This window comes from Mus caroli, unplaced genomic scaffold (genome assembly GCF_978045245.1).
Source record: "Mus caroli unplaced genomic scaffold, Mus_caroli_1 scaffold_11, whole genome shotgun sequence".
In the NCBI taxonomy this organism is placed as follows: Eukaryota; Metazoa; Chordata; class Mammalia; order Rodentia; family Muridae; genus Mus; species Mus caroli.
In genome coordinates this window covers 93,728,828-93,750,347 of record NW_028227266.1, presented here as the reverse complement: position 1 = coordinate 93,750,347, position 21,520 = coordinate 93,728,828, and the positions used below count along the sequence as shown (strand labels likewise).

At 41.6% G+C, this 21,520-nt stretch overlaps 1 protein-coding gene across 1 annotated transcript in view; it reads right to left on the bottom strand.

Moving 5' to 3' along the window:
• The window catches only part of Slc9a9 (solute carrier family 9 member A9), a 565,781-nt gene that overhangs the window by 301,227 nt on the left and 243,034 nt on the right, over positions 1-21,520 (bottom strand). The window contains exons 7-8 of the mRNA XM_085827898.1: positions 8,946-9,084; positions 5,694-5,799 (exon numbers count right to left, since the gene is read on the bottom strand). Coding sequence (XP_085684024.1) covers positions 5,694-5,799; positions 8,946-9,084 — 245 coding nt within the window. The remainder of the gene's footprint in view (positions 1-5,693; positions 5,800-8,945; positions 9,085-21,520) is intronic.

The window sequence follows — 21,520 nt, the reverse complement described above, 5'->3', positions numbered from 1 at the left end:
TTTTCCTATCCACATGTCTTAATTTTTAGCTTAGTACATATGGAAACCAAATTATAGGTTAATGAAATTCATGATGATTATTAACTTGGTCTATGGATCTGTCCTGGGATAGCCTGACCAGTAGCCAGAAAGGAACTCTGGGAATTCTGTCAGGTACAGAGGAGCGTCCTACTCTATCATGGAGCCGGGGATGCATAGTAGAGAAATTTGCTTCTCTGATGAACTATACTGACTTATTCAAAGTTTCAAAAGACAAGCATCAAGGCTTGGGAGACTCAGTATGTAGACTGAAGACCTGATCTCAGTGCCTCGAAATCCAGATCTTTTAAAAAAGACAAAACAAAAGAAAACAAAACAAAACTGAGGACAGCAGCATCTGGTAATCCTGGTATTGAGGAGGTAGAGACAGGAGAACCCACGGGACTTGGTGGTCAGCCAGTGTAGTCAAATAGGTAAGTTGTAGATTCAGTGAGATTGAATTAAAGAGATTGAAGAAGACACCGGTTATAGATCGCTGACCCATGTATTTGTGTGTACATGTACACACACACACACACACACACACACACCAAAAGATACAGACTGAGTGCCTTTGATGCTTTAATCGTGACTTTGTGGACCTTGTAGCCTATTGCAACATCTGTCCTTTAAGCCTATGTATCAGGTCAGTACTGTGTTTCAGAACCACAAAGAGTAAATGAAGTAAGATAGTGAGATCTAGATGTGTATGGACAAGCAAGTCCTCATCCCTGGTAGAACCCCATATTATAAAATAGCTAAAGAGATACTTAAAAAGTAATTTGTAAGTCTAGTATGAAGATAATCATAAAAATTTACTAAGGGCCATAAAAAGACTTAAATAAATAGAGATATAATTCTCAAATTATTTTCTGTTTGAAACATAACATCATTTTCAATTCATTTAGAATTATAAAACTATGAATACTACAGATAGCAGAGAGCCTTTTAAAATGGGGCGGAGATGTAGGAGATTGATCTATTGGAGACATACTTTTATATACCTATATTAATTTTTGAGATTTATTTTTATTTTATGTATATGGTGTTTTGCCTCTGAAGGCACGTTTTTCTGTGTAGCACATGCTTGCAGCATCTATGGAAGCTAGAAGAGGACATTGGATCCTCTGGAGTTGGAGTTACAGATGGTTGTTAGCAAAATGTGTATGTTGGGGACCAAACCTAGGTCCTCTGGAAGGGTAGTCAGTGCTCATAACCACTGAGCCATCAGTCATCTCTCCAGTCCTTACCTATTGGATATTAAGATAAACCATGAAGCTGAGATAATTTAATGAGTGAAGATCAAAAGCTAAGTGAACAACAGGAACCCCAGAACATACACACAATTAATACACGAGTACACAGACAGATTTAAATCCATGGGGCGCTAGAACAAGTGGCTTATTGTCTGGGAAGAAAATCAGTTCCCTATTCTACTCCACAAATAAAGCCATACAACTACCACAACGAAGGATATATTATCATTAAAGAAATGTGAGGGTCTTATAGAAAGAGGATAAACTTACTCAAAACTTGAAAATGTCTACACTAACCATGTTACATGAGAGAAGCAAACAAGATGTAATGTATTTAAAAAGGAAAAGGAGGCTGGAGAGACAATTTCAATTCCATGACTAAAGGACCTGCTGAAAAAGCATGAGGACCAAAGTTCAGATCCCTCCCCAGCACTCATGGAAATGACAATCGGGCTATGGCCCCCACTTGTAATCCCATCATTTGGGAGGTAGAGAATGGGATCCCTTAGAGCATTGGCTAGCCAGACAAGCTAAGTCAGTGAGTGATGACTTAGTGAGGACCTTGCCTCAATATTATAGGGTGGAGAGCAACCAAAGAAAGTATGTATGTCAACCTCTGGCCTTTACATTCATGAGCACCACATACATACAAGGGAACATGCATGTGCTCACACATACACACACACAGAGACACACAGACACACACACACACTAAAATAAAAGGGCAAGTACGAGTTGAAGTATATGATAAATGACAGCTTACCTTTCTTGATAAAGGGCAATGAGAACAAAAGGTGGCAAGATGAGGAGTTGACTGAGAAGAAAGGAGGACCAAGAGCTTACAGGTGGGTTGGCATAGAAGAGATGCTGACAAACAGCAGCATGCCCTTAGGATGCCTTTGTTCAGTAAGAGGGGAGTGCAGAGGGAAACAGAACTCAGTGATAAGATCAGTGTGTTTAATAGGTTGATGTTGCGAGTGAATGCCCATGTTAGCTGCAGCACAAGGGAAGTCTGACTATTACCAAAGACAGTTAGGGTAGCTCCCGTAAACTTAAGATATTAGCCCAGAAATTGTTTTCAGGTAGTTATATAACTAAAAATCCTTATAACTAGCTATAAGGAGTAGTACTTCAAAAATATTAGTATTAAAACCTGTAAACAATGGAAAGGCTTGGTAGAATAAGCTAAGGTAAGTTTATGTACCATAGTATTGAATGTCATAAAAAGCAATTGTTATAAACTGTTAGCTGTTTATTACTTTTCTTAAGTGGACACAGTAGAACATTAATAATGGCTATAAATAGGAAGTAATGATACAAGCTATTTCTAAATTTGTTTCCTTCTACAAATATATATTTTTAACATTTTCTACAGTAAATTTCTTTCCATTGAAGCAAGTTAACAATGATGATATCTATGATAAAAACAAACATGCTATAGTCAAAATGGCAGAAATCCTGTTTTCAAAGCAAGTCTTATGTGAAAACCAACTCATAGAACCTACAAAAGAAATGAAGTAGACATGGAAGGCTCACTGTCCAGCTTCTGGGGTGATGTTCTTGAGGGCCTACTTGGTGATGCTCAGGCTCAGGGAATCTTTCTGGGAAAAGGTGGCTTATGGGTATAATATCCAGATCCTGCGTGCCGCGTTGTTAGTGTGCCAGGCAAGCAAGCCCCCATGACTGCTGGTCTCCATCATTCCTTAGCTCATTCCATTTTATACACCACTCTATTTACTGCTGCATATTCATTAGGTAAGTATTTTTAAAACATCCCTAGCTTTTATCTTTGCACCATACTAATTTACTTCTAGCCTAGGATGGTCCCATTAGCATGAGATGAGATTAGATTGCATTGGCTATCAGAACCTCAGATTTCATTGGCAGTGAATATGAGGAGTGACATATGAAGAACAAGTTTCCAAGTTTCCCAGAATGGTTACTAAGACATTTCCATTCTGCTGTTCAAACTCTGCATATGATGATCCAACTGGTAAAAACTCCTAAAATTTTATTAACTCCCACTTAAAATGTTTTGCACATCTTTATAAATAAATGTGACTTTCTTTGACAAGGCTGTTTTAGTCCTGAGTTAGTTAACATGCTCTCTTTTGACTTTGGTTAGCAGAGGGCTCAGAGCCATATCCATGCTAAACTATAGCAACACACAGCCACCTAATTTTGCAGAAAAACTATCCCAGAACACGAATGTTTATTCTCAACTAAGAGGCCCCATAATGTGCATGGCTGGTATTATGAGTTGTTACAAATCCAGTTTGGAAATCGGCAAGGATTAAATAACAAATAAACACATAAGTGATTTGGACCTTCCGGCCTTGGTCTTTGGCAGTAGGAAATGCTCATAGCTAGCTTGGTCTGAATCAAATGTCTCTTAGGCATATTGCTCCAGTCTGAAGTACTGCTCAGGAAACCCTGCTGCCGAGTGCAGTCATAGATCCTGGGGTCTTCCTATTACCAAAGCCCATACCTGCTATTGTCCACTTGTGAGGTCCTTAGGCATCCAGTAAGAGTTCCAGAGAGCTCAGAGTCATGCTTATTGGCAAACTATAGCAACACACAGCCATCTAATTTTGTAGGAAATCTCTATCCCAGAGCATGAATGTTTATTCTTAACTAAGAGGCCCCATGACAAGCAGGTTGAGAAGTCTGGTGAAAGAGCAAGGTAAGAAGAACCACCATACAGGGTTTCCTGTGGACTCTAACCTTAGACGTCCTTTCTAGAGCAAGATGTAGTTGAATAGACTCTGAAATAGAAGATCTTCAATCATAGAAATGTACATGTCTTAGGTGTGTGTGTGTGTGTGTATGTGTGTGTGTGCGTGCATCTGTATTAGAATACACTCCCTAATCTTCCTAGAAGGTTAATAGTTATTGTTCCTGTTGGTGTAACGTAGATAACTTTACAAGTTAACTATAGAACAAGGCACAGAAGAAAGGGGAAACAATGTTTTCGAGTAACTGTGATGTAAGAGGTCATTTCACTTAAATGGTATTATCTATTGTGTGCCCCAAATGCACAGCATTTCAGCAAACTCCTTAGTAACATGAAAACATAACAGTCTTTGCATGGCAATAATTTGGATAAAGTGCCCAGAAGGTGGCATCCAGTGGTGACACCTTGATTTGAGTATCATGAGAACTTTCAAGGCAGATTTCTGGCTAGAAGCCTGTGGGAATACAGGACCCATGAGGCTTTGCAGTGTTTCAGGTCAGTTTATCAACTGGTTAGCATGCTAAAATGATATGCAGTAACAGGCCAGAGAGGACCAACAGCAAATGGGCAAGGCAGGCTCCTGGGACCCAATGACCCTCTGTTGGAGGTTGGCCTGGTCTGCCACAGGGGAGGCTTATTTGTCATGGGACTGCCTAAGAGTTTGGATTTGAAGTTTGTAGCTTTAAATCTCAGCCTCACAACTCAGCACACAGTGGACTGGGACACTTTTTAGTTTTGAGTCTTTCTGTAGATTGAAATCATCTGGGACAGTGGTTTGTGGAGCATCCTCAATGAGTGTCCATTTTAATTGTTGCTTAGGTTATTCATCCATTAGATTGAAAATATCCCAAGAACACAGATTTTTACTATCAGTAATGGTGTTGTCGTGAGTCCACAGATTTCTTGACAGTTAAAATGTGGTAGGTAAATAAATGCCAGGTACTGAACCTTTAGAGAAGTAGAGTCAGGCTAAAGAGCTCTGGTGACTCTCATACATGTAAAGTGCCAGTTGGTATAGCTACCCCAGTACAGGCCCCCACAGTGACAGACCAACAGTTTGGTTGAGGAATCCATAGCAAAGAATCTAAAGCCCATGAGTCTTAAGACAGTTTTCCCTAGATCAACTCTACAACCTCGGAGGGCTCTGTAGACTTTCTGCCATATGTGACACTAGACTATAGAGCCACCCACCAGCATTTGGTGTTCTCACTTTTCCAGGCAGCCTTGCAGAGATTATGAACATGATGTGTGTGAGATGTGCACACTCTGGAGAGGAGAGGCTGCCCACACCAGAGCCTGCTGCTGGGAGCCAGAAGCCACTGACTTCTTTCTCCCTAGCGAGGCTGGGTGTGTGTGTCCCTTCACAGTGCATGCAGCTTTTCATTTGTAATTTCATCCATCATAGCTATTGGCCAGTCCCTTTCACCATCCCCTCCTGTCCAAAAGGAAGACAAGAACATTTTGAAATCATCCTGTTAAACTATTTTGCACAAAGTGGATGAATTATTTTTTATTATTTCTCCCCAGGGAGCTCGGCAGAGGCTGATTTTGATAGAATCCATTCAATTCACTATTTAAGAGAGACTTCATTCCCTCTCCTGCTGGGCTGGGAAGATTCCACACCGAGACACATACAACAATCCACATTCACAGGCCTTGCTCACATTGTAGCATAAAGCACTGACCTGTTAAGCCGGCAGCCTCTGCAGACAGGAAGGCACTCCAAGAAAGGAGGAAAAACAGGCCTGTCTCCAGCATTGGGAACTCACGGAGCTTGGTAAATTTGGTCAAGTGACAAGGCGTGTTAAGGAACACAACAACTGTTTTTATAACTCAATCTCCTTGTTGCCTAAGAGGAATGGACTTGGCGACGACAGTTGCAGAGCCAGAGTCTGTTTATTCATATCTGAGTAGGGGTAGCACCCAGGACTCAAGGAGTTAGCGTGACGTCCATGGTCCATGCTCCACTGCAGGCTGAACACACTCACAAAAATTCAATTATTTTAAAGAGTCTCTACTAAGATTGTATTCCAGCAGGCTGTGGGTATGAACTCTCCTGAATGTGGTTTGGCCCCTGGTGTGTCACCTCAGAAACACTGGCAGAGAGAGGAAGGGCAAACAAAAGATTGTGCCTTGGAATCAGAAGAGTCCCTTCGAGGAGGTGATGGTCCTGGACTCTAGGATGTAGCCTGATGCAGGCCCCTCTGTGGCACCCTCTCCCCTAGGGCTGGACATAGAGCAGGGAAGGCAGTTGCTCATAATGAGAAGTGAACTGCTCATTCTCTCCTAGTATAAATAGATGGAGGAGAATTACTCTGATTTTTAAGTCAAATAAAATAACCTTTGGCAAAAAATTCATTCATTTCGACAAAGGTGATACTTAGGCAATAATCTGTAAATTCCAAATTAGAAAAATAACTAACTAACTAGATAAAGGATGCTGACCCAATCTGGGCAGAAAATGGGTTATGGGGAGATAGTTAACAGTCTGCAATGATGGGACGTTGTCACATTGCTAACATGTTTGTTAGGCACAAAATGCTCTTAAAAAATAATGAGGTATGATTGGCTTATAATCTAATGCTTTTAGAAGAAAATAATGAAACCTATTTGACATTAAAAGATAGTACATGTTATGGAGAGAAAGGCCTGACATTTAACCTCTGGGGTGGAATATTTGTGTTCAGGCCTTGCCTTGACCACACACACTGAGTGTGTGACTACTAAGCAGTATACTAGCCTCGTCCTCATTTCTGTCCCATGTGACTTGGCAATAAGAATAATACATCTCCCCCAAGTTTAGAAAGAGAAATGGGATGGTTATGTGGACAGTGATTTGTTAAGTTTTAGAAGACCAGAATACCGAGACTCAGAATGGTAGGAGTCTCAAACAAACAAACAAAGAAACAAACAAGAATAGTAGGAGTCAAAATTCTGTGCTCTGGTAGTCATAGACCTAGCCCACTTGGTGCCTCCAATTCTCTGAGGGGAAATTGAATGAGGGTGTTATCTGTCTGCTTATTGCCACATGCACCTGTATAGAATGATACACTCAGAACAGCACTGTCACATACTAAGAGCTATGGAGAAATCTCTGTTAGTAGCTTAGGTCAACTTCTTTAAAACACTCTTCCAGTAAAACACTCTTCCTGGAAGGTGTATGTGGTCAAGCCAAACACTGAACATAAATATTCCATAGCAGAGGCTTTTTTTTTCTCCATAATATGCACTATCTTCTCTAAAGAACTGGATGTGACTTTATATGGAGTAAAACATGGGCTTACCTGGGTTCTTTCCCACACCCCACAGCCCCTTTGTTACTTAGGAGGAATGCTTTGCAGCTCCTCAGGAGTGTTCTCTTAATCCTTACTAGGTTTTTTTTTTTAAATTTTTTGTATTACATATTTTCCTCAATTACATTTCCAATGCTCTCCCAAAAGTCCCCCATGCCCTCTCCCCCACTTCCCTACCCACCCATTCCCATTATTTGGCCCTGGCGTTCTTGGGGGGGGGAGCTAACACTTGGTTATCAGATTAGCTCTGTATCTAAATAAGCTATAGAACACCTCTTCCTTTATCCTTCTCCAAGAAGTCATTAGTTCTGAGTTAAAATCCAAGTCTAGAGCCTGCAGGCCTGACCTGAAGAGACTACCTCACCATTGATTGACAAGATGGCCAGGTTAGGGAGGGGTAGACAGACAGCTGTACACACCTGTCTTCCCCATAGCCTATCTATAGAGCCTTAAAGCCACCAAATGCCAACCAATTGGCCCCAGCACTGTCCTGGAGAACTTTCCCTTGGTCCTTGTCACATCCGTTTCAATGCTTTCTTGCAGATTTGACCTGACCCCCAGCAGACTTCTAGCCTCCGTGACTGTCCCCTTTCCTTATCAGCCTGTTCACTTCTTTAGCCACACATTCTGCTCCGCAGCCTGGGAGTGGGGGGTCTGATTTCAACTTTCCCACCTAGTCTGCACTGTCAGAATAAAAAGCCTGCTTTGGAATCCCAGCCCTGAAACACCTGAGCAGTACGACCACAATCAAATTGTTTAATTGTTAGGGATTCTTCAACTGTAGATACAGGATCTACCTTCCAGGATCATTGTACAAAGTGTCTGAGATAAACAACAACAACAAACAAACAAACAAACAAACGCTTAGGTTATTAATGGGGTGACAAAGTTCCCAGTAAATCCTAAGTGATAGTATTATCATCATGTTCATTGTTCCTATTAAGGGACCCAGAGTTAGTATAGGTGGCCCCTTACCGCCTTAATCTCCTGAGTAAAGAGAGGGTATAAATGCTACAGGATGGATTCATATAAGGAGGAGCCTGAAGCCCTGGCACGTGTTACACCCTCAGTCCATGTTCCCGCCATCTACTCTAGTGCAGGCAGCATGTGACCTCTGCCATAGCTCTATCTAATGATTAAGACAAAAAAGGAACCCACATATAGCAGGCATTATTTATTCACTCCCCACCCTCACAATACAATTGGGAAGCTTTTTAGACCCCTACTGGTCATTGTCTTAGCTTACCCTATCAGCTGCAGACCAACAGCAGAATGCCCTTGCCTTATCAACTGTACTTGATGCTATTCTGTTTTTAATCTTGTATCTTCCATCCTTTCTCTTTACCTTCCTGTAGTCAGTCTTGATGCCCTATGCCCAAAACTTTCCATAGGTGCAGATTTTTCCAAGGCTGTCTAAGAGAAGGTATTCTCAACAGTGGTAGGTTTGGCTGTGGACAGAGGAAGAACCTGCTTCCTCTACTACTGCTACTGATCCAGTGCCTCATGGGATCACACAGCACTGGAATGGGCTCAGCAGCGCTGTATTGAATTGAAGCTGCTGAGGAGGTCATTCAGCTTAAGCACATTTCATGTATGCTGGCTGCTCTGCACTGTCCCCGGATTCCATATAACAGCAAAGGATATCAGTGCGGTAACAACTGCATACGCGGAGCCCATTGCAAAGGAGCCGGCAAAGATCCCTAGGAAATTGCCCACGGATTGGAAGAACGCTGCCGTGTCAAACGTGTTGGGATTCTCCTTGGGACTATAGATGGATATAGAGCTGAAAAGACAAGAGAAGAGCATTGTCAGTGACAGTCAGAATAGCATACCACCTTCTGGGAGTAGCACACTTTCCAATGAGGCTGGGTGCTGGTGAGGTCAACCAACGGAGAAGGAAAGAGGCAGGGAAAGCAGCAAACATTCCTTGTCTTCCAGCTCCAATCCCATGGTATCCATATAGTATTGCCAGTCAGTAAACATTTTTATATAGGGAGAGCCGTAAAGAATATTGTTTCTGAGCAAACTAGGCATTAAAACATGGTAGGTGTATATGGGATCTGCTGAGAAGATAGATAGCTGTGAATTATTTAGTGGCCATATGTCTTCAACGCTGTTCTATATTCAACAAATGTCCCTGATAAAAACTGCACTTTTATGGCCTGTGCACAAATGGGTGATACAAATCACAGCATGCACAAAATATTCTGCCGTGATCTTGTCATAAGCCACAAAACATTTCTCTCTCCAGTGTAACCCTGTGGGAAAAGAGCCCTGGTGGTCTGCCGAACACCGCAGTATTAACTCCCTGGACAGGCGAAGGCCCTGCTCTCCCACAGAGATAAACAGCAGTGATTACCCAGGGTCATTTCTCATCTCTAGCTCTTATGGTGCCAACAGACAGATCTCCACGTGACCCACCAATAGGCAGTCTGTTTAGTTAATTTCTTTATTTGTTTGTTTTGAGACAGGGTTATACCGTGTAGCCCAGTCTGGCCCCAACTCATGGACATCCTCCTGTATCAGCTTTCCAAATGAGACTTTAAGCATGAACCATCATGGTTGGCTTACTTAGATATTTTTGAGGATGCTATATTTGATTTTTTAAAATGAAAGCTTTAAACTCCAGAATGCTAATAAGAGGGCCAAGGTGTGTCCTATTATAGCTGTGACCTCCTTACAGTATAGCATTAAAAGGAGCAGGCTGTGCTAAACCTGGAAGGATTGGAGGAGACTAACAAAGTTCGATTTTAGAATTATTTTTCGTCATTTTAATTTTAACATCAAGTCTTTAAAATTAGTCAGGGTGAAGAAAGGAAGAACTTGGCAGTGAATTCTGGAAAGGACTTTGTAGCTGTGTGGAGAGGGAAAGGGACCCCAGACAGGCTGATGGAGATTACACAGGATTATCCACAAAGGAACAAAGTCTCTTAGGCCAGGATGATGAGAGCCTGCTCACTCTCTGCTCTGGCTCTCTGCCTCTAGAGACTAGTTAGGAGAGGGAGCAAGTGGGTTCCAGCCTTCCCACAGGAAGATATGTAAGGAAAGGGGTAGTTTTAAATCTTCTTTGGATTTCTGTGGGCACCATTAAACCTCCAAAGCAGGCCAACGTTTCTCCTTTGATCTCTTAATTGGATGAAGAAGGTGAATGGTGGTGAAGGCAGCCCTGCAGTGTACCTGAGGGAAAGCCTCCTGTGAGGAACCTCTCCTTCTGTGGAGTATTAGGCTTCCAGCAAAGCCATGGTGCAAACACACCTTTTGTCTTTTGTAATTGCCAATCCCCTGCAAGGTGTTAAACCCCAGGGCTGATGAAAACCTAGTGCTGGAGCAAGGAAGTCTCAGTTTACCTTGACATTCACCAGCACAACTCTCCATTTCTGTCAAGAGGCATGAAAGGGAGAAACCTTCCTTTCTTTCAAATAAAAGCCTGCCTGCCTGCCTTCCTTCCTTCCTTCCTTCCTTCCTTCCTTCCTTCCTTCCTTCCTTCCTTCCTTCCTTCTTTTCTTTTTGTCTATCTGTATTTCTTCCTTTCTTCCAAATAGAAGTATGTATGTATGTATGTATGTATGTATGTATGTATGTATGTATCTATCTATCTATCTATTTACAGCAATGGAGGTTTGTGAATAACTCTAAAGTTCTAGAGGTTGTGCCAGCAGTGGATCTGACCCCTTGAACTGGTATATCTTTACCCCTCCCACCTCTAACTCCCTAGAAATGTTTTTCTGGTTGTTCCTGATATCCACAGTATCAACTGGTGACACCTTATACCATTATTTATGGTCTGCTTTTCTTTAAACCAATTTCACTTTTATTCACCTACGAAATCTTTCACTGAAGAATACATACACAATTGTAAGTATGACATGCTAAATATATTTCTTTATGATATATGTGAGAAAGTGTACATTAACAAAAATTCCCCGTGTATGACCTCAACTCATTGTGCTGGCCCCACTGATTTGAGCTATGGTCTTTGGGGAGATGTTGTCCTAATTCTGTCTACTAAGACCTGAGAGCGCCTGTGTTTGCCCAACTCCATGTGATGTTTGACTTATTAGAAGAGAAAAGCATAATAAACCCTTGGACCAGGGAGGTACTCCACTGAATTTGTTAGTCATAAGTCTTTCCAGAATATAATCACTAGGTGCCTGCTATGTGCTGGGTGAAGCATTACACACAGGGTGCTGGAGACAGGTGGAGAATCCTACAGGATGGAAACAAAATTAAATACCAGCTGGTACATGGAAGCCATCTCTAAGCAGAAAATCCTAAGAGATGGATGGCATGCACGGTGCTGAGGGTGGTGCTGTGATAGATACAAACCATTTACAAAGGGGAAATATTGTTTTAGACTAAAGGAGATGGTATTTGATGTTGGATCAACAGACAGTGATGGGGAGAAGCTATTCCAGGCACTGAAGAGAATACAAGGAAAGGCAGTGAGGCAGGCAAGTTCAGGGCACCTTCAGGGCATAGCTGCTGCGTGGTTATGGCTGGAATTCAGGGAGTCTGCACAGAAAGTCATGCACAAAGGGAAACTTGGGTGACGTTGCATTTCTCAGAGGCTGTGGTTCCATTTTAAGAATGCACACTTATACAAAGTCCACTATCTTATGCCTGTACTATAATTTTGTTTAATCTTTTATCTGTGTTTGATATCAGGGGCGTTAATATTGTCCTTCCTGACTGCCTTCTCCCTTTTTTCTAAAATAAAGTGGCTGAGGAAAGGAGAATAGAATCACATAGCTAGTCGGTTCATAATGTAAACATTTTATTACTTATTTATTAAAATACACAAGAGCAACAAACAAACAAAAATAATCTTCGTAGGCCGGGCATGGTGGCGCACGCCTTTAATCCCAGCACTCGGGAGGCAGAGGCAGGCGGATTTCTGAGTTCGAGGCCAGCCTGGTCTATAAAGTGAGTGCCAGGACAGCCAGGGCTACACAGAGAAACCCTGTCTCGAAAAACTAAAAAAAAAAAAAAAAAAAAATCTTCATGAGCAGTTGAGCAGCATTGTTGCATTCACCTTAAAGAGAGTTGTTTCTTGGGTACCAGAGCCTTTGCTTAGATGGAATGGGGGCTGGACCTTCCTGCGTGCAGGAGTAAGTGGGGGAAGCAGTGAGTACAAGCATCGATGCTTGGGCTTCCTTAAGGAAACCTGCTAGCTTCCTCACCTACAGTTCAAGCTTTGTTCAGTCTCACCTGGGCCTTGTTACTCTTTGTATGGCTATGACACAGCCTGGTGCTTAGCATGTGCAAGTCTATGCTAAGGATGATAGGATGACCTCAAGTATGTAGAACGAAAGAAGTGAAAGAGTCTTGCAAAACTTAGGCAAGTCTTAAAATGAACTATCCCTATAGGATATCTGTTAGGCACTGAGTAGATGGAGCCATGCTGTGGGTACTGCTGGCATGCTCAATACAACTCTGAGAATCTCCCTTGTGCCTTGTTACTCATGTCAGAGCGTTGGCACCTCTTGCTTGGAGGACTTGAGGCAAGTCATCATACTCATAACAGTTCCACCACCTGGTAAATAGAGATGATAATATTCCTCCATAACTGTGAGTTTCTGAAGCACTTATAAAATTCCTATGTGAGTGTTGATTAGAGGGCTGTTCAATGAGTGCTTGTAATGTACACTCAAATAAAGAATCAATGAAATTGTCTATCTCCATATTACCATCATCCTGTTGAGAAATGCATATACCCACACTGTCAGATAGCAGAGTTCTAGGATTTTAAGCAAGCCTTACTTCCCAGTATGGACAGGAAGAGTGTTGACCTCCTGTCACATTAAGCTTTAGGTTGTAAGCAAGGAACTAGTCACAGAAGTGGGTTTGGAGAGACAAGGCACCAAAGAGGCGTCCTGTAGAAATGGTCATAAAAGTGGATCTCAAAGGGTGTCATGTTCATTACAGAGTTCTTAGCAAATGTGTCAAGATACAATGTGTCCTAGAAAGCTGGACAGAGTTCTCCATGGGGCTAAGAAGGCCACAAAGTTCTGTTTAAGCTGAATCTCATTATCAGTGCTACATGGATTTGGGGGAGGAATGAGGCAGGATGGAGGAGAGATACACAAGAAATAGACTTTGCAAAAGCCAGCTGTTCCTGGGGAGGTACCCTCCCTGCACTGCCAAGGTTCTAGAGAACTCAACCTTTAGGTCCTTGCTCCTTGAAAGGCATGTCATTGGGATCTGGTTTCCAGTCATGACACTAAACTTTTGAATTGGGTACAGCAGCTGGGGTGGGGGTGGGGTGTTAAAAAGTGGAAAGAGCTCATGATCTTAGATAGTACATCAGAGCTGTTGTTTTAAATTTCAACCTAAGGGAGAAATGTCATTGTTCAAGCAACCTCAGATCTTGTGACTTGACCCCTGTGCCAATCTCAATGGCTAAATTATTAATGGATAAACATCTTGAAAGGATAAGAGAAGTTAAGAAGACGTATACTGTTAATATGTTCACTGCTGTCCCTCAGAACAGTTTGAGAGGCCTGTGTACACTACAATCTGGTGTGGGGGCAGGTAGAGCAGATCTCATCACTAGGGTTTTGAGGTAGATAGACCCAATAGCTTTGAAAATATTATGACCAGAAATACCCAGTAGTGTTTAAATATTCATTTTATAAGTTGGAAATAAGTCCAGGTTATCGATTTACCCTTTTCTGGAACTGGCTGCTCAGCAGAAACTGGGAGATAAATGTGCACAGCCCCTTCCATCTAAGAAATGTGAAATAAATGAACTACTGTAACTTGATGAACAACACTAATAAGGGTCTTTATTTTTCAGTGCATTACTTAAGAGTCACGGGCACAACTAAGACTCTGTCTACTATTTCTCAATAATGGACTTTATTTTTGTCTACAATACTGTGGTCCGGAAATGAAAAAGGCTTGGTGACTGAGGGAGCAGTGAGTATCTGGATTTGAGATCTGGGTGTAGATCTTGGCTCTGTCTCACAGGCTGTGTGACCTTGATCAACTTACTTAAACTATTTGTATTCCCATTTCTATAAAATTATAACAGTACCCACTATATAGTGTTGCTATGACAATTAAATGCATCAACATTTGAAAGCTCTTAAAATGGCATCTGGAAGGAACTAGATAATCATTTCTTAGGGGAATCTTCCTTCCTGATTCAAATGGTAACTTCCTTTTTACCGTTTCTGTTTCTGTTTCTCTCTCTCCCTCCCTTCCTCTTTCTCTCCCTCTTCCTCCCCTCCCTGTCTCTGATCTGAAATAGTTCTGAAGAAAGTATGTAAAAGTAAATGTCCCATGAAAACTTTAGCATAAGTTTTTCTGACTATCCCCTGGTCTAGAGAGATAAGAATCTTTGGTACATGTGATGTATTTAGTACAAAGTATTCTGTGGCATAGTAAATTCATGGTGCAAAAGCAGGCAGTGAGGAGGGGGAGATGAAAGTAAAAGAAAGGAAGAAGAGGTGGTAAAGGAGACTTGAGCCTGAGTGATAGTGAGAGTGTACATAGTAAGGAAAATGAGATCCCATTGGCTCCATCTATGACTTTGAAGGAAAGTGAGATCTCATTGGTCCAGCCCATGACTTTGATGGAAAGTAGGATTGTGTTGGTCCCACCCATAATTTTGGCAACCTTCCATTCTGGATCCTACTGAATTATCATTTCTCAAAATGTTATAATTAAGTCAAATATCTGGGTTTCCAAAACCATTCATTCTTGATATTCTTCCTTCACTGCATCCCCTAAAATGTGTTGCTACTAGTTGCTCCTAGAAACTACCTGGCCACATGATGGCCTCATGTTGCAGGTCCTCCTGCAACAGAAATGACTCTATAGGACAACTTTCTTTTTTTTTTTTAATATTTTTATTACATATTTTCCTCAATTACATTTCCAATACTATCCCAAAAGTCCCCCATAGCGCCCCCCACTTCCCTACCCACCCATTCCCATTCTTTTGGCCCTGGCATTCCCCTATATTGGGGCATATAAAGTTTGCAAGTCCAATGGGCCTCTCTTTCCATTGATGGCCGACTAGGCCATCTTTCGATACATATGCAGCTAGAGACAAGAGCTCCAGGGTTCTGGTTAGTACATCATGTTGTTCCAACAATAGGGTTGCAGATCCCTTTAGCTCCTTGGGTACTTTCTCTAGCTTCTCCATTGGGAGCCCTGTGATACATCCAATAGCTGACTGTGAACATCCACTCCTGTGTTTGCTAGGCCCCGGCATCGTCTCACAAGAGACAGTATATTTGGGTCCTTTCAGCAAAATCTTGCTAGTGTATGCAATGGTGTCAGCGTTTAGAAGCTGATTATGGGACGGATCCCTGGATACAGCAGTCTCTAAATGGTCCATCCTTTCATCACAGCTACGAACTTTGTCTCTGTAACTCCTTCCCTGGGTGTTTTGTTCCCAATTCTAAGAAGGTGCACAGTGTCCACACTTTGGTCTTCATTCTTCTTGAGTTTCATGCGTTTATCAAATTGTAACTTATATCTTGGGTATCCTAAGTTTTGGGCTAATATCCACTTATCAATGAATACATATTGTGTGAGTTCTTTTGTGATTGTGTTACTTCACTCAAGATGATGCCCTCCAGGTCCATCCATTTGGCTAGGAATTTCATAAATTCATTCTTTTTAATAGCTGAGTAGTACTCCATTGTGTAAATGTACCATAATTTCTGTATCCATTCCTCTGTTGAGGGACATCTGGGTTCTTTCCAGCTTCTGGCTATTATAAATAGGGCTGCTATGAACATAGTGGAGCATGTGTCCTTTTTACCGGTTGGGACATCTTCTGGATATATGCCCAGGAGAGGTATTGCTGGATCCTCCGGTAGTACTATGTCCAATTTTCTGAGGAACCGCCAGACTGATTTCCAGAGTGGTTGTACAAGCTTGCAATCCCACCAACAATGGAGGAGTGTTCCTCTTTCTCCACATCCTCGCCAGCATCTGCTGTCACCTGAATTTTTGATCTTAGCCATTCTGACTGGTGTGAGGTGGAATCTCAGGGTTGTTTTGATTTGCATTTCCCTGATGATTAAGGATGTTGAACATTTTTTCAGGTGTTTCTCTGCCATTCGGTATTCCTCAGGTGAGAATTCTTTGTTCAGTTCTGAGCCCCATTTTTTAATGGGGTTATTTGACTTTCTGGAGTCCACCTTCTTGAGTTCTTTATATATATTGGATATTAGTCCCTTATCTGATTTAGGATAGGTGAAGATCCTTTCCCAATCTGTTGGTGGTTTTTTTGTCTTATTGATGGTGTCTTTAGCCTTGCAGAAGCTTTGTAGTTTCATGAGGTCCCACTTGTCAATTCTCGATCTTACAGCACAAGCCATTACTGTTCTATTCAGGAATTTTTCCCCTGTGCCCATATCTTCAAGGCTTTTCCCCACTTTCTCCTCTATAAGTTTCAGTGTCTCTGGTTTTATGTGAAGTTCCTTGATCCACTTAGACTTGACCTTAGTACAAGGAGATAGGAATGGATCGATTCGCATTCTTCTACATGTTAACAACCAGTTGTGCCAGCACCATTTGTTGAAAATGCTCTTTCTTCCACTGGATGTTTTTAGCTCCCTTGTCGAAGATCAAGTGACCATAGGTGTGTGGGTTCATTTCTGGGTCTTCAATTCTATTCCATTGGTCTATTTGTCTGTCACTATACCAGTACCATGCAGTTTTTATCACAATTGCTCTGTAGTAGAGCTTTAGGTCCGGCATGGTGATTCCACCAGAGGTTCTTTTATCCTTGAGAAGAGTTTTTGCTATCCTAGGTTTTTTGTTATTCCAGATGAATTTGCAGATTGCACTTTCTAATTCGTTGAAGAATTGATTTGGAATTTTGATGGGGATTGCATTGAATCTGTAGATTGCTTTTGGCAAGATAGCCATTTTTACAATGTTGATCCTGCCAATCCATGAGCATGGGAGATCTTTCCATCTTCTGAGATCTTCTATAATTTCTTTCTTCAGAGACTTGAAGTTTTTATTATACAGATCTTTCACTTCCTTAGTTAGAGTCACGCCAAGATATTTTATATTATTTGTGACTATTGAGAAGGGTGTTGTTTCCCTAATTTCTTTCTCAGCCTGTTTATTCTTTGTGTAGAGAAAGGCCATTGATTTGTTTGAGTTAATTTTATATCCAGCTACTTCACCGAAGCTGTTTATCAGGCTTAGGAGTTCTCTGGTGGAATTTTTAGGGTCACTTAGATATACTATCATATCATCTGCAAAAAGTGATATTTTGACTTCATCTTTTCCAATTTGTATCCCTTTGATCTCCTTTTGTTGTCGAATTGCTCTGGCTAGGACTTAAAGTACAATGTTGAATAGGTATGGAGAAAGTGGACAGCCTTGTCTAGTCCCTGATTTTAGAGGGATTGCTTCAAGCTTCTCACCATTTACTTTGATGTTGGCTACTGGTTTGCTGTAGATTGCTTTTATCATGTTTAGGTATGGGCCTTGAATTCCTGATCTTTCCAAGACTTTTATCATGAATGGGTGTTGGATCTTGTCAAATGCTTTTTCCGCATCTAAGGAGATGACCATGTGGTTTTTGTCTTTGAGTTTGTTTATATACTGGATTATGTTGATGGATTTCCGTATATTGAACCATCCCTGCATCCCTGGGATGAAACCTACTTGGTCAGGATGGATGATTGTTTTGATGTGTTCTTGGATTCGGTTAGCAAGAACTTTATTGAGGATTTTTGCATCAATATTCATAAGGGATATTGGTCTGAAGTTTTCTATCTTTGTTGGGTCTTTTTGTGGTTTAGGTATCAGAGTAATTGTGGCTTCATAGAATGAGTTGGGTAGAGTACCTTCTGTTTCTATTTTGTGGAATAGTTTGTGAAGAACTGGGATTAGATCTTCTTTGAAGGTCTGATAGAACTCTGCACTAAACCCATCTGGTCCTGGGCTTTTTTTAGTTGGGAGACTATTAATGACTGCTTCTATTTCTTTGGGGGATATAGGGCTGTTTAGATCATTAACCTGATCTTGATTCAACTTTGGTACCTGGTATCTGTCTAGGAACTTCTCCATTTCATCCAGGTTCTCCAGTTTTGTTGAGTATAGCCTTTGGTAGAAGGATCTGATGGTGTTTTGGATGTCTTCAGGATCTGTTGTTATGTCTCCTTTTTCATTTCTGATTTTGTTAATTAGGATGCTTTCCCTGTGCCCTCTAGTGAGTCTGGCTAAGGGTTTATCTATCTTGTTGATTTTCTCAAAGAACCAGCTCCTTGATTGGTTGATTCTTTGAATAGTTTTTCTTGTTTCCACTTGGTTGATTTCACCCCTGAGTTTGATTATTTCCTGCCGTCTACTCCTCTTGGGTGAATTTGCTTCCTTTTGTTCTAGTGCTTTTAGGTGTGTTGTCAAGCTGCTAATGTGTGCTCTCTCTAGTTTCCTTTTGGAGGCACTCAGAGCTATGAGTTTTCCTCTTAGAAATGCTTTCATTGCGTCCCATAAGTTTGGGTACGTTGTGGCTTCATTTTCATTGAACTCTAAAAAGTCCTTAATTTCTTTCTTTATTCCTTCCTTGACCAAGGTATCATTGAGAAGAGTGTTGTTCAGTTTCCACGTGAAGGTTGGCTTTCTATTATTTATTTTGTTATGGAAGATCACCCTTAGTCCATGGTGATCTGATAGGATGCATGGGAAAATTTCAATATTTTTATATCTGTTGAGGCCTGCTTTGTGACCAATTATGTGGTCAATTTTGGAGAAGGTACCATGAGGTGCTGAGAAGAAGGTATATCCTTTTGTTTTAGGATAGAATGTTCTGTAGATATCTGCCAGATCCATTTGATTCATAATTTCTCTTAGTTTCACTGTGTCCCTGTTTAGTTTCTGTTTCCATGATCTGTCCATTGGTGAAAGTGGTGTGTTGAAGTCTCCCACTATTATTGTATGAGGTGCAATGTGTGCTTTGAGCTTTACTAAAGTTTCTTTAATGTATGTGGCTGCCTTTGTATTTGGAGCATAGATATTCAGGATTGATAGTTCCTCTTGGAGGATTTTACCTTTGATGAGTATGAAGTGTCCCTCCCTGTCTTTTTTAATGACTTTGGGTTGGAAGTCAATCTTATCAGATATTAGAATGGCTACTCCAGCTTGTTTCTTCATGCCATTTGCTTGGAAAATTGTTTTCCAGCCTTTCATTCTGAGGTAGTGTCTATCCTTTTCTCTGAGATGAGTTTCCTGTAAGCAGCAAAATGTTGGGTCTTGTTTGTGTAGTCAGTTTGTTAGTCTATGTCTTTTTATCGGGGAGTTGAGTCCATTGATATTAAGAGATATTAAGGAAAAGTAATTGTTGTTTCCTGTTATTTTTGTTGTTAAAGTTGGCATTTTGTTCTTGTGGCTGTCTTCTTTTAGGTTTGTTGAGGGATTACCTTCTTGTTGTTTCTAGGGCGTGGTTCCTGTCCTTGTATTGTTTTTTTTCTGTTATTATCCTTTGAAGGGCTGGATTCGTGGAGAGATAATGTGTGAATTTGGTTTTGTCGTGGAATACTTTGGTTTCTCCATCTATGTTAATTGAGAGTTTGGCTGGGTATAGTAGCCTGGGCTGGAATTTGTGTTCTTTTAGTGTCTGTATAACATCCGTCCAGGATCTTCTGGCTTTCATAGTCTCTGGTGAAAAATCTGGTGTAATTCTGATAGGCTTGCCTTTATATGTTACTTGGCCTTTTTCTCTTACTGCTTTTAGTATTCTATCTTTATTTAGAGCATTTGTTGCTCTGATTATTATGTGTCGGGAGGTATTTCTTTTCTGGTCCAGTCTATTTGGAGTTCTGTAGGCTTCTTGTATGTTCATGGGCATCTCTTTCTTTAGATTTGGGAAGTTTTCTTCTATAATTTTGTTGAAGATGTTTGCTGGTCCTTTGAGTTGAAAATCTTCATTCTCATCCACTCCTATTATCCGTAGGTTTGGTCTTCTCATTGTGTCCTGTATTTCTTGGATGTTTTGAGTTAGGATCTTTTTGCATTTTACATTTTCCTTGATTGTTGTGCCGATGTTCTCTATGGAATCTTCTGCACCTGAGATTCTCTCTTCCATCTCTTGTATTCTGTTGCTGATGCTCGTATCTATGGTTCCAGATTTCTTTCCTAGGGTTTCTATCTCCAGTGTTGCCTCATTTTGGGTTTTCTTTATTGTGTCTACTTCCCTTTTTAGGTCTAGTATGGTTTTGTTCATTTCCATCATCTGTTTGGATGTGTTTTCCTGTTTTTCTTTAAGGACTTCTACCTGTTTGATTATGTTATCCTGTTTTTCTTTAAGGATTTGTAACTCTTTAGCAGTGTTCTCCTGCAATTCTTTAAGGGATTTTTGTGCTTCCTCTTTATTGTCTTCTGCCTGTTTAGCAGTGTTCTCCTGCATTTCTTTAAGTGTGTTATTAAAGTCCTTCTTGAAGTCCTCTATCATCATCAGGAGATATGCTTTTAAATCCGTGTCTAGCTTTTCCGGTGTGTTGGGGTGCCCTGGACTGGGCGAAGTGGGGGTGCTGGGTTCTGATGATGGTGAGTGGTCTTGGTTTCTGTTAGTAAGATTATTACGTTTACCTTTCGCCATCTGGTAATCTCTGGGGTTAGTTGTTATCGTTGTCACTGTTTAAAGATTGGAGCATAAGCTGTGTTCCACTCACCAGCAGTCTCTAAATCCTGTGCCGGGGGTCGTGGGTAGCTGACGGTACCCCGGTGCTGGTCCAGCAGGAAGAGGCCTGTGGTCCTACTCAGGCCGTTTTTCTGCTTCCCTAACTAATGCAGTCTCTGGCCCCGCGTGCAATTGGATTGGAGCAGAAGCTGTGTTCCACTCTCCAGAAGTCTTAAGATCCTGTGGTGGGTGTTGTGGGTAGCTGGTGAGTGTCAGCCGACCCTGCGCCCCAGCTGCCCCGGAGCTTTTCTGACCGGAAGAGGGTTGTGGCCCTATGTAGGCCGGATTTCTCTCTCCCCAACCAGAGCAGTCTCAGGTCCCGCGTGATTGGACTGGAGCAGAAGCTGTGTTCCACTCACCAGCAGTCCCAAAATCCTGCGGCGGGGGTCGTGGGTAGCTGGCGGGTGTCAGGCAACCCTGTGCTCCCGCTACCCCGGCGCTGATCCAGCTGGATGAGGCCTGTGGCCCTACTCAGGCGGTTTCTGCTTCCCTAACTAATGCAGTCTCAGGTCCCGCGCAATTGGATTGGTGCAGAAGCTGTGTTCCACTCGCCAGCAGTCCC